At 37.0% G+C, this 13034-nt stretch overlaps 1 protein-coding gene across 2 annotated transcripts in view; it reads right to left on the minus strand.

Annotated features, from left to right (window-relative positions):
• CTDP1 (CTD phosphatase subunit 1) overlaps positions 1-13034 on the minus strand; it is a 102123-nt gene that overhangs the window by 61574 nt on the left and 27515 nt on the right. For both annotated transcript variants that reach the window (XM_058832878.1, XM_058832879.1), the window contains exons 7-10: positions 12849-13015; positions 10212-11294; positions 2921-3062; positions 422-652 (exon numbers count right to left, since the gene is read on the minus strand). In XM_058832878.1, the coding sequence (XP_058688861.1) occupies positions 422-652; positions 2921-3062; positions 10212-11294; positions 12849-13015 (1623 nt within the window). The remainder of the gene's footprint in view (positions 1-421; positions 653-2920; positions 3063-10211; positions 11295-12848; positions 13016-13034) is intronic.

Consider the following 13034-nt stretch of genomic DNA (forward strand, 5'->3'; position numbering starts at 1 on the left):
ATGCCCCATTTGAAGGAATTAGGTGAAGAGGAAAATTTTATAAACAAGAACCAAATGCAATCAGGTATATTTTATAAATAAAAACCAATCCAGTATTCTAAGACCCATTAAGAACATAAGCTGCCTCACTTCAGAGATCAGCTACTGTAACATTCTTTAGACTACACAAAACTACACGCTGAATTTTTTTGGTTTGAGGTTTCCAGTTCTGCTTCAGTAAGGCAGAAAAAGCACCTGGAATGGTAGCACTTTCACTTCACTTCAGCTGATTATCCACTTTTGCTCATTTTCTTGGCTCTTGAGAAAGCAAACAAAGTAAAGCAAAAATGCCAATTTGATCAAATGAAAGGATAATGAGAGGATGATTTACTACAGAATCTAAAAATGAAGATAACATCACTCTTAGATATGCTTTAGGTACCTGAAGGACGAGTGTTCACCGTGGACTGGCAAGGTGATGGGAGGAGCTGGAGACTGGATGTACATTGACTGCCCAGATGTCTGTGCGCCCTTCCTGATCAGCTTTCCAGTGTTAGGATCATAAATCCGAACTTCAGGACCAGGTTGAGACTTCGGATGGATGGGTGTTGGGTGAAACAGAGCTGTCTGAAATGTGCTGGGTGTATCAGGAAATGTGGCAGGGCTATTTTCTCTGTTAGACAGAGTTCAGAAAAAAAACTGCATTAGAAATTTAAATGAGCTATCTAACCAGAATGTAAAAAGCGAGCATTTTCTTTTCCTCTAAAGCAGAAGAGGGAAATGGTTTGGAAAATCTCTAAAGAAACATTTCTTTTCCTCCACCTCATTAAAGTCTCACTGAATTTAAAACAGAAAACTGCAAATACAAGATAATGTCATGTTTAAATTACTAAAATATTAATAAGTGTGTCTTAAAAATGGTCTAAACACTAAGTTACTGAAATGGCTTCCAGGTAGTAACAACAGCAAAATTAGCATAGCAAGATGATAATCTGCATATATGCAATAAAGAGAAAAGTAGGCTGTTGTAATCAATCTTTCTATTTGCTCTCCAAATTTGTTCTGACAGAAATTAAACACATAGTATTAACTTGCAAATCATCCTAACTGATTTTTTAAAACACTGAACTGCCTATGATCACCCTGCTGCATTATAAAAACATAACTTTAGAAGTGTCAGCAGAAAGATTCAGAAATCAGTCTGCAGGAATCACAATTATGGCATTATTATATATCCAATTATGATGAAGTGCCACAAAAAAAAAAGGCAAGCAAATTGAATACTTTCAAAAAAATCATCGACTATAACAGCATGTTATGCTCCATGAAAGCAATATGTTAAAAAAAGATTAAATTAATTTGTAACAAATATTAGAAGCGACACAAAACTGGAGTTTTTACCAGATGCTTTTATGGGTGTTTCTGAAGTAGTCTTGTAGCAGTTACCCAGTAAACCAATCCCAAGTTTACCTATTCTTTTCTTGCTATCTTAAGTTTATTTTACATGCAAATGTTTTCTCAGATCCCCCCCCCCCCCCCCCCAGTTTGTAAGTGCTTTGGACCTGTAATCACTATTTCAAGCAGCTTCATTAAGGAGAAAATCTCTTCCAAAGTTTGGAAACTTTTGCATGTTTTGGGTTAAAGTATTTGCATTAAGATAGATATCTTGCCAACTGAAGCTTGGGTGGGGGGAAATATGAAGTTAAGATATACTGTATTTGAAACACAGAAGTAGGAAAAATTATCATGTTTCAGTAAAATGGAAGAGTAAATTAATAGAGGGACAAAGATTAACATTCATCTAGACATCAAAAAACAATGTTCACAAGCCAGGTTTCTACTGCAAACTTAGCAGTGCCAGGTCTCTGAGACAAATTAAGCATCCCATGCAAATATTCCAAAGTTTGATTAAAAACCATCTGTAAGTACTTTTTAAAGACTAAATATCCTTGTCAAGCCATAAGCAGGCTACACATCTTTTCCTAACTTACAGGGATCCTATGTCTCAACCTAGTATCACATTTGATGAATGCCCTCACTTCCACGTTTCCCTCTTTTGGTATCTTCAAAGGCATCTTGTACGTAGAAAATAAATCTCTATCATAGTCAATCCCACCAGTATCAGTTTAATACAGAAACCCCATTATGCTGTGCTCCTTCCTGTCTAAATGTGGAAGGGAAGATCCTCTGTTAGGCTTGCAAGATGTGTCAAGCTGGCTTAGCAGTACCTTGTCTTGAGTTACTTTAGCCATGCCACTATCCTGCAGGGGACTGTTAACTGATAGCTGTCCAACTTCCCTCTTTGCTGATAATGTTTTTGCCTGCCTCTTCTATTTACTGTAACCCTAATGCACTGATTATTTTTTACCTTTTCTCTTTCAGCACTTTCTTATCATCCCAAAACAACCTCTCACTACTTCCTTTCTTCCAGTTTTTGCTCCCATCTTCATGCCTTCCAATTCTTCTTAGAATTTCCTATGGCATTTTTCTGTTTCTCTCTTTCTCATCACTACCAAATTTCACCAAAAAATGCCATACTTTACTAGTTCTTCATGTAGTCTAAGTATGGACATTTTTTGGCAACATGAATGATCCCGTGCCTTGGTGGCATTCCCTATGTTAGCGTAGGGATGAACTGAAAAGGGCAACTTCTCCAAATTAAAAGAGCAACAACGGTAACTGCTCAAGAAACCAATGTTATTGCAACTGTTACAGTCAGTTTTCTCCTGACTGTACTAGTTACTGAACTGCCTTCTGATCCCTTGATAGTCTTCAGTTTAAGCAAAAAAAAATTGGACAAAAACAGGGAGCTCTTCCTTAGAATCCATAAGGACTGCACATCCATTCTGAACTTTTCAGAAACCAATTTATTAATAAATCAGCATTACTATACAATTGATCTGTTTTCATGGCCCCTACTGCCTCAAGGAATAGCACTTACCTGTGTGTTTTGATGTAGTCATCCTTTAAAGGAAAGAGCTGCTCTTCAACCTTGTCCCAGCGCTCCAGGCAGCTCCACAGCCAGTCAGGGTTTACAACATGGAGATCCTTGCAGTCCTGAGCTTGCCGTACTTTTTCTGTGCCTATTACAGAATCAAAAATAACAGTGTTCCCACAAACACAAAAGATAAACCAGCGTGTAGTTAAATCTAAGAACATTTTGTCATCAATTGTAAAAAAAAAACCCAAAAAAACCCAAAACAACACTCCTTCCCAATGCAACAAAACAATCACAGCTAATAAAAGTGAGAATCTAAATGAGATGCAGTACCTCAGACTCAAGCTAGGTGAAGGTGACTTTCTGAAGAACTGGCACCACGAAAGGAGTCCACTTAGTTTTAGACAGAAAATCTCTGCATCTTCTCTGCATGTTAGCCCAACAAGCAACAAGTGCACTTTTGTGTAACATCTCCTTCACTTATATTTGTTAATAGTCCAAGAAGAAGCAGCTTTTCAATGCTGTTGAAGCCTGTCTAACTTATATTAACTTTTTTACACATGTAAAAAATGTTATATAACATGCTACTTTTTAACAGGCTGTCACCCACTCAACCTCCATATACCAGAAGGGGAGGCAAAGCAGACAGAATTCCTTTGTACTGAAACTGGAACAAAGAATATGAAGTTAAACATGGCAGGCTAACATGCCTGATGTGAAACCATCAACAGTGCAGCTTTTGATCACCAATTAACAGGTGATCTCACATTCTACCCTCTCGGGATACCAGAACAAGAGAGAAACTCAGTAAAGTTGCTATAAATCTGCCAAAAAGCACCAAAATCAGTGCTGTGGTTTAACCCAGCCACTCGTTGACCCCTCCAACCACCCCAGTGGGATGGGAAGGTGAATCAGGGGAAAAACATTAACACTAGTGAGTTAACAACAGCTAATGAAACAAAGTAAAATATAATAATACTAAAAATATAAGCCCTTGTCTGTTTTCACACACGTGGGAACAATGAAGCCTCCAGAAAAAAAAATAAAAACCAAGTTTCAGAACAATTCTGACAAGGAAGCAAGAACAGTAAATTAATTTGATGTTTTCATCACAGTTCCCTGGAGTTTCATCTTCATGATTGTGATTTAACAATCTGATTTTACTTGTTTCGGTTTAAATTAAAATCTTGTACCGATACTTCTCCACATAATTTGAAGATGAAACGAAGCAGCTAATCTCAAATATTTAATACTCTTTGTACAACCTGAACTACAATCAACTGGGATAGACAGATAAACTGAAATGCACTTGAGGATTGACCTAACTAGTTGGTTAGACAGCTCAGTTTAAGATATCTGTAAGATAAAAAGACTAAATAAACAGAAAGGGCAGGAGATAACTGTCTTTTATCAAACTGCTGGAAGCCTCTGTTTCCCTATCCTTCATTCCCCCAAACCCAATGGCATACAGGAGCAGGGCTACATTTTTCTCTAGATACACATATGTTTTTTTTGGATTTAGATTGACAGACAAAAAAATGTTGTGTGCACAAATACATTTCTTCTTCTCTCATCCGTAAATACAACCAATTGCACAGTTCGGGACATAAGAACTATACATATAAAGCTTTACTCCACACTAGTATCATTGGGGAAAAAAAAGTTAATTTAAAGTGAAAGTAATTTTAGAACTGAAACTGTGTTAAACCTAGCACACCTTTGCAGTTAAGAGGTTTTAACTGGCTAAAACATAAAACCCTAATAAGGGAGGGAGGTAAATGTACTCCGCGAAATCATACATGCCCTGATTTAAGAAATCTGTTTTCCCATTAATTATCAGCTACAAAAGCAACTGAGAAAAATTTAATGCAACATTTTCTGGAAATGAGCCAGTTTAAAGTGCCAGAAGGAGCTTTGACTGGAGGTATTATTAATATTTAATTAACTTCATTAGGAATTGTAGAAATACCTGCAGTCAGAAACAGTTATGTATAAAGCTGTAGTTAATTTATAAACATGGTATATTTCAGAGGAAATAAAGCAAAGGTTCTGAAAGAGAATCAGTTTAAGAGATCTGGGAAAAAAAAAGATTGAAGAAGTTTAAGGCTTAGCTTGGACATTGCTTTCTTTTGAGAATAAAGGAGAAAAGGAATGACACTATCAGAAAAACAAACCAGTAAGAAGACTGCTGTTACAAAGAGGATGCTAAAATCAGGTTCATAAGCATAGAGCAGAAAAAAGCAACAAGAGCAAGAAGTCTGGCAGAAGTTTAGGTACCTGAGCCAGGTATTAGATACTGAATCAAATATCAGACACAGCTAGCAATACTGTCCTGCACATAACAGCTCTGGAGCTAACTGAATACAACAGCACTGGTTTCACTAGTGAGCACACACAACAGTTAATCAGAGCTGGTGATGATGTTGGATAGATGGGACTACGCTGCTCCTTTTGGACTTCATCAGGCAAACAGTGACAAAACTGTAAAACTGCACCTTCACCTCATGTTAAATCTGTGAAGTTACATGAGGAGATGGGCTTCTCCAACTGTTTTTCAAACTCATGTTTCTGCACTGATATCAGGTGGTTCATCTTGCTACTCCATCCTCCCCACCCTCACATTGTGCATTCACACATATGTGATGGGTTTCATGCTGGATGTAAACTGAGGAGCTATGTAAATTCTTCTAGCTGACAGGATTGTGACAGAAAACTTAAACATGAAAGCCAAAATAGCACAATTTTGTATGAAATTGCTACTGAAACTAGATGGCCTTTAAGGTCCCGAACAACCTAAATGTTCTAGGATTCTGTGAAAGTTGGTACTTGTGTGTAACCAAACCCACCTCCCAAGAGTCAGAAGTCTTACCTTTCTCACCTCCATGACATCAAGGTTTTCTGCCTCCTACTCATTTCTAAAGTGTAGCAGCCTACTGCACGCTCCAGCATACTGAAAACTGCACGAGGGAACACAACTGCGTCCTCTTGGGGAGGGCTTCCTATTTCTAGCTGACATCTTCACAAATGAAGATTTCACATGTATAATGTACTTAAAGCAACATTTGGTAAAACACCAAATTTAACTGGGAGGAGAAATAGCACTGTGATGTTTGCTGTCTCCTCTCCCTTTCCCCAGTTTAACTTCTCCTTTTTGAATTATGCTTGTTAAGACAAAACAGCAAAAAGATTTTAATCCATCCAAGCAACAGTACTTCTGTCACAGCTAAAAACATCTGAATTACTCAGCTGAGCTGAAAATCACTTAGAGAAAAAATGATTTTCCAGACTACCTTTTTTGCATTATTGTCATCTAATCACCTTTCCCTACTTCAAATTCTAAAGTTGTTCCAAAAAGTTTAAAAGGTAGAGAAGATATTCCACATGAAGAAACTGGGGCCAAATTCATCACATGATATCTGATGGATACAATCTGAAGCAGATAGTATCAGAAAATGTTATTTTCAAAGCTGGGGAAGGTGCTCATCAATTCTACTTCTGAACTTACTGAAAACAGTGCTCAGCCAACTGTGGCCTCTGATTCAATCTCACCCATGAGAACTCTGTGCAAGTGGTCAAGGCTGTGCCAGGACTAATCAAAGCACATGATGGGGAGAAATCACCAGCAGCGCTTGCAGAACTCTCTCCTGATTCCAACACACCAAAATCAACATATCCTTATGGCAGTTTGCAACCAGGCTGCCAGACATTGCTCGGGAAATACGACCACTAAAAGTTTCTTTCTCTTCAGATAATCTTTATATACAGATCTTGATTTATAATCAAATCCTGAAGCTCTTCTACAAAAACACCAACCTAAAACAAATGACAAATGTGCTGCTCTGAAGCTATGCCTAAAGTTCAGATTTAACTCTGCACTGTGCTTTACCAACAAAAGCAACAGGCTTACCTGCTCAGTGGCCAAGTTTAGAGCAATGCTTAACCCAATTTTTTTAAAAAGACACAGCCCTTGAATATACTTTTCAGGGAAAAAGCTCTGTTGACACACCACAGGCATAGGAAATGGCATGGACTCAAGCATATTTTGAAAAATAAAAGAAAAATCTGAGGCCTAAATGGATGTATTTCCATTCCTAACACACTACAACAATTTTTGAGAGATATGAATAGCTCTATCTGCTCCACCAGCAAAAACTCAATACAAGAATCTACTACAGTGTCTTTCACCTGTTCAGGAAGGAACATAAGATTTATGAAACAGTGTGATAACTGCTTAGCCAAGTGTGTACACAGCTATAAAAACTCATCCTATAGTGCAGTTTACTGATGCTTAAAGCAAACAGCAGATGTTTCAAAAACTGAAACAAGATTTATGTAGCCCATGGACAAGTGGAAAGGACTATAGGATAGCCTTTTCTCAGTCACTCAGATTTATGAAAGCTGATTAGATGATACAAAGATCCTGTATTTTATAGTAATTCAGGCAGAGAGTATTTTCTGCCCTACATAATGAAAAAAGTCCTACTTTTATCAAGAACAAGGATTTATTTAATTTCAGAATTCAGAGTACCTGTGTCTACAGGGAAACAGCCTATCTGCAGAGAAAGAGACAAGTATATATAAAGAATAAAATAAATTTAAATTATTTACTCTTACAGGCTGGGAAGAATGCTGTAAAAACAGCCTAAAATGTTTCTCAGTAGCTGCTCATTTTAGTGCTCCAAGCTATGATGATGTCACTTTACAGGGGAAACCCCATCACTTCCACACCTAAGGGGTAACTCTTATTTCACACTGACTTCTTCCCTTTTACTTCCTCTGCCAAATTCTTCCTTTGACTTCAAAAATATAAAGCTAATAGGATTTACCCCCAAGCACTGCTGCAGATCAAGTATGTGGCTTTCCTTACATCTCAGCTAGTGCAAAGTAAACACACACATTCAGCTGCTTGTCAGAGTCCCAAGTCTGCCACTGTTAATGGTGTCACCCAAAAAGACTTTGAACTAAAAGGTGTTTTAGAATCACTTTTCACAAACACATTAAAAAAAGAAAAAAAAGATAAAAGTACAGATAACAATGTTGCCTGGTCTCATGTCACTGACTTCTGAATAAAACTCAAGAAGGGACATGCTTTTGTTCCCCCTTTTCACCAGCAATTAGACATCAAGCAGTGTTTCAGATTTTTGCCACGGGAGCCAAAGATGCAATGTTTGTATGGCTTATTCTCAGGAAAAGGCTTGTAAAAATTTCCTCTCTAACCATAAAGAATCACTATGAAAATCACATTGACAGATGAATTAGCACAAATGCAGCTGTGACAGGACAAAATTTATATCCTTAAAATCTCTGATTAAGAAGTTTCCTTCATGGAATTGGAACAATGCAGCACAACTACTCCCACCTTCCAGAGGCGAGAATAATAGCCTCAAGTTGAAAAAGACCCCAAAACATCACAAAATGAACCAGTCAATCCAAGGATCTTACAAAGGATTATTGAAGAATACAGTTTTATTCACTCTAAATCCTTCTAATTCATTGTCATTGTTACAGAAATAATTATTAAGTGATGATCAAAGAAGACAATGGCATTGCCCATTAGACAGAAATGACTTCCAATTTACCTCATCTAGAATTAGCATGATATGCAATTTAATAAAAAAACAAAGTAGTTTTTCATATTCAGATGTACTTTAGTATGATTCACTAAGAATGGGCAGGTGGCAAATAATTTACTTATAAAAATAGAACACAAGGATGCATATATGCATTTACATAAACACAAAACCCTCAAATGGTACATTCCAAAAAACCCCAAATAAAAAGTCAACTGCTTCTCATTATCACATGACGTGTACCTTATTGTGTTCTTCAACACTTTTCACTCTAGAGAAATATATGTATTTTTAGGAGGGTCTCATTTACATTTATCCTATCAATTTTACCCCATCACACAATAGTTGCATCTGATGTATGACTATATTCAGAAGTCATCTAGTTTAAGACAAACAAAGCAACTTTGAAATGAAGCATTTTAAGATTTGAAATTGGAAAAGCACCTCTTATATTGATGGCTATTATGTCTCCAATGAAGTATGATGAACTTGCATAATTTCTTGCTGAAATAAGTATTACTATTTATGAAGGTTTTAACAGCTGTTCAGCAACTGTGGTAAAACAATGGAGTCCCAAACTGATGCACCCATTGATTTCAAAACTTCACATTCACTGTTGCCATTATCACATATTCAAAACCCAGAATCCCAGCTAATTTCAATGCATCTAATTCCATCTCCTGAGCTTTAGATTGTTTTTACTACTAAAATGTCTATCTCCATTTATATCATATGCTTTTACAACTTAAATGCCTCTCAATATACATACTTTTGAGGAAAGTACCCTCTCTTTAAAATGCAAGCCAATGAAACCAAGCTACTTCTGATGTACTAAAACTCTGCATGAACAGCAGTCAAAAAAGAAAACATCCAGTAGGTGGCAGATAATGTATTTCTTTGTTTATGACATGAACATGCATGTATGTTTATGACATGCTTAGGCATGTTCTAAAAGTACCTGTAAGTTTCAGATAATTTAAAACATGCAGTTTTACTTTTGGATTTCATGGGTTTGACTATCAGGTATTTAGATTCCATGTAATTTCAAAAAGTCAGCAACGAGGGAACCAACCTTCAGGGCGCACAGGAAAAAAAAAAAGTGTGCTAAAAGCCAGAGTTGCTGACTGGTAGCTCCTCTAAGGCAGCTGCCAATGGTACATTCCTATCCATTACAGATATGAAAAAACAGGCAGCTTTGTCAAACACAACCTAAAAGTTACACAAAACTCTTACATTTCTTTTGACAAAACAATACCAGCTAAGCACAGTGCAGTGGCAGGGTATTAGCAGTCTTTTAAAATAATTTGTTTGAATTCCATACCAAGTGAAACTGAACCACAAGAGGTGAATCTGAAAAACTGAGAAAGAGAGCACTGCTATACCTTTATAGCAAGACAACCTTAAACTTTTCTTTGACACAAATATTAAAAATTTATATTCAACAACTTTATGTCTTTGACTATTAGTATGGCCAATTCTTAATAAAAAACTGAGACACGGACACATTACATCAGAGGATATTTAGTGGGTTCTACTTTTAACAATTAAAAGTCACATTTGAACAAAAATAAGAGAACAACCCTTTTAAAGAGGCTGCTAAATTTTTTTAGGAAGAATCTTTCCTTTCATTTCAGTTCTAATCTCAGTTACATTAAAGTCTGTAGATTATATGAAAGAGCTCAGTGCATGAACTCTAACAGACTAAAAGCTGCTCAAATACCTACCTGTCCTTGCAGCAATAAGATGTGTTGCCTTATCAGGATCATCAGCACTCAGTACGAGATTCTTCACAATTTTAGCTCCAAGTGCTGTGGCATGATAGTGTTCCCGTGTCTTTTCAATAGGGAAGTTTGTCGGGTAGAGTCCGCTAAATATTATGGTTACATCTGCCAAGACTTTACTTTTTAGTTCTGGTACTATTTTTCTGATGTCTGGAATTTCTTCAATCTCTTTTTTCAGGTATTTATCATACTTTGTGTAATAATCAGTGTGAACTCGCACAAGTATCTCCTCGAGGTATATTAAATGGTCATCGTCATCTGTATCATCTTCCTCCTCTTCTTCCTCCATGCTCTGGTCTAAGGACTCACCCATTGTAATTCCAGACTGTTCACTAATCTGAGATTCTGTTTCAGTTTCTTGCTTGTTTCCAGACCCATTTCCTAAATCACAAAGGCTTTCCTGTTCACTTTCCTCTTGTGCTTCAAGATCAATTTTGTCCTGGATATTTTCACTAGGTAAAGACCGTGTGTTTTCAGAATGGTTCACCAGACCATCCTTTTTTGCACTTACATCAGTGCAACTCTCCTGCTGCAAATTTTCATCCTGTGGAGGTTGTTTGGATTTCTTCCAACTTCTCTTTTCCTCATTCTCACTATCTGATACAGAAGAGGATGACTTTTTGGTATCCAATCCATCGTCACTTTCACTGTCACTAGACAGTTCAAAGTCCAAGTCATTTGACTTCTCTTGGGTTTGCTGCTTCTCTGTAACTGTTGTATCAACTTGTTCTGAAAAAATCTGAGCATCTTTTGTATTTGCCAAATCATCAGTGACCTCACTGTCCATTTTGTGACCAGAGCTATCATTTAAGGAGTTCTGGGCATTAACTTCATCATGAGAGTTCACATCCCCATCAGATGTTTCACTCCTTACGGAAGTACTCCCATTTGCAGTGCAAGTGTCCTTTGCAGTTTTCTTGAGACCGTTACTGTGCTCTTCTACACAAATAACATTCTTTATTTCTTCAACATCTTTTGCTGAAATCACTGCTGAATCCAATGCCTCAGATTTTGTAGAGTTGTTTGCTAAGACATGGACAAGAAAGAAAACATACATGTATTTTCCCTTTTTTGTCCTTTTTTAAGATTAACCAAGATTTTATTTTCATCAACCTTAAACACTGAGTTTACACATGGACTTAGATTTCATTATGCTTAGAAGTGATCACTAGGCTTTTCAAAGTTATTAAAATTCTCTAGGTGTCAATGATTGCTAGAAAGGACCGTCAAACCTAACAAACATTACTTTTGTAAGGAAGTTGTAAAGAAAAAAAATAAGCTGCTTGTATATCACAGGTCATAAGTAATTATTTGTTAACTCTGCAAGCATTGAAGGATTTACCCTGTAGTGTAAGTTTTATGATTACAACTTAGAGCAACGAAAATAAACAAGGGGTAGACAGGCAGAATTTGCTTTGTAAGGTCCTTATCCAGAACTACAGTATAAGAACTTTATAAATAAACAGCTACATCTTTCATGTTACCTAATTTTCATAACAAAATAACTCAATTTTAGTCCTTGAAAAGATATATGTATTTTTGCCACACAAAGATGCCATTCAAGCTCAATTTAAGACTACTGGAATGCAAGTAAAAGGCTAATAGTCAAAAGCAGCAGAATAGTTTTAGGATGTGTCTGCAGAAGTAGAGAGACAATTAAAGAAACCACAGACTTCCAAAACTTTGCACACAAACATTCACTGGAACGCTGTGTGAAATCATGCTACTTTGTCTCCCTTTTGTGTGCATGTTCCTGCCCAGCAAGTAACAACAGGAGTCAAGTGTAGTGGTCCCACATCACAGTGGCCCGATTCAGGTTGATCATACTATTTCTGTTGTTGTATTGGTCACTTCCGTTTCAACAAGGGAAAGAGAGAAATGTCACAAGTATTAAATTAAAAAAAATCCAAAGCCCTGGCTAAACTGGAAAAAGCCTGTCAATTCTTTCTTATGACATTGTGTTTCAAATACATTTTGCCCCCAAATAATTCCCAATCTAGTAATGTGTACTTTCTAAATCCATTGTGCATTCACTGCTGAGCCTGCTGAACATAAAGGTTCTTGTGTCAAATGCCAGAACACCATGCTCACTAGGTGGCAAAAATTCACACTAATTGTATTAGCACAATTCAGACTGGGAAGCAAGCAGATTTCAACATTAATTTCCAGCAGTGTGTTGAGGACAGAGTTTATTACCTATTCCTCCAAGTCCCAAGGGCAAGGAAGGGGACTGAAGAGGTGAAACCTATAGAGAAGAAAAGTCAGCATGTTGTACATGGGGGTGTGATGGAGAAACTGTCCCCCTCTACATATTCTTGAACAGTTTGGTGCATTGCCAGGTCAGCTCTGAACCACAACATTTATTACTCCTTCACTTCTGCTCTGGTTGAAAGGAACTCTCTCAGTAAAAACAGTCTAGTTTTACCAAGCTACTCACATTTGTGCTGTCAACTTCAATAGTCTGAGATTTCTCATCTGAGCACCACTGCAATATTACTAAGACCATCTCAGTGACTTACATCAGCCATGTTTGAAAAGTGGACAAAGTTATATAAATACAGTTTAAAAACAATCTATCACCTTTCTTCTTCATTTGCATTTCTCTTGATCCAGGAGGTGCATTAATATCTCCTATCCCCTGAAAGTATACATATTTCTTCACAGTTATCAAATTGGGAGCAAACTTCCAAACATCCTCTCTATCATCAATGATGCAAACCATGGAATCTCCACAAGGAAAGAGATCTCTAAGAGACAAAATAGGTG

Source organism: Poecile atricapillus, chromosome 2, assembly GCF_030490865.1.
Source record: "Poecile atricapillus isolate bPoeAtr1 chromosome 2, bPoeAtr1.hap1, whole genome shotgun sequence".
Taxonomy (NCBI): domain Eukaryota; kingdom Metazoa; phylum Chordata; class Aves; order Passeriformes; family Paridae; genus Poecile; species Poecile atricapillus.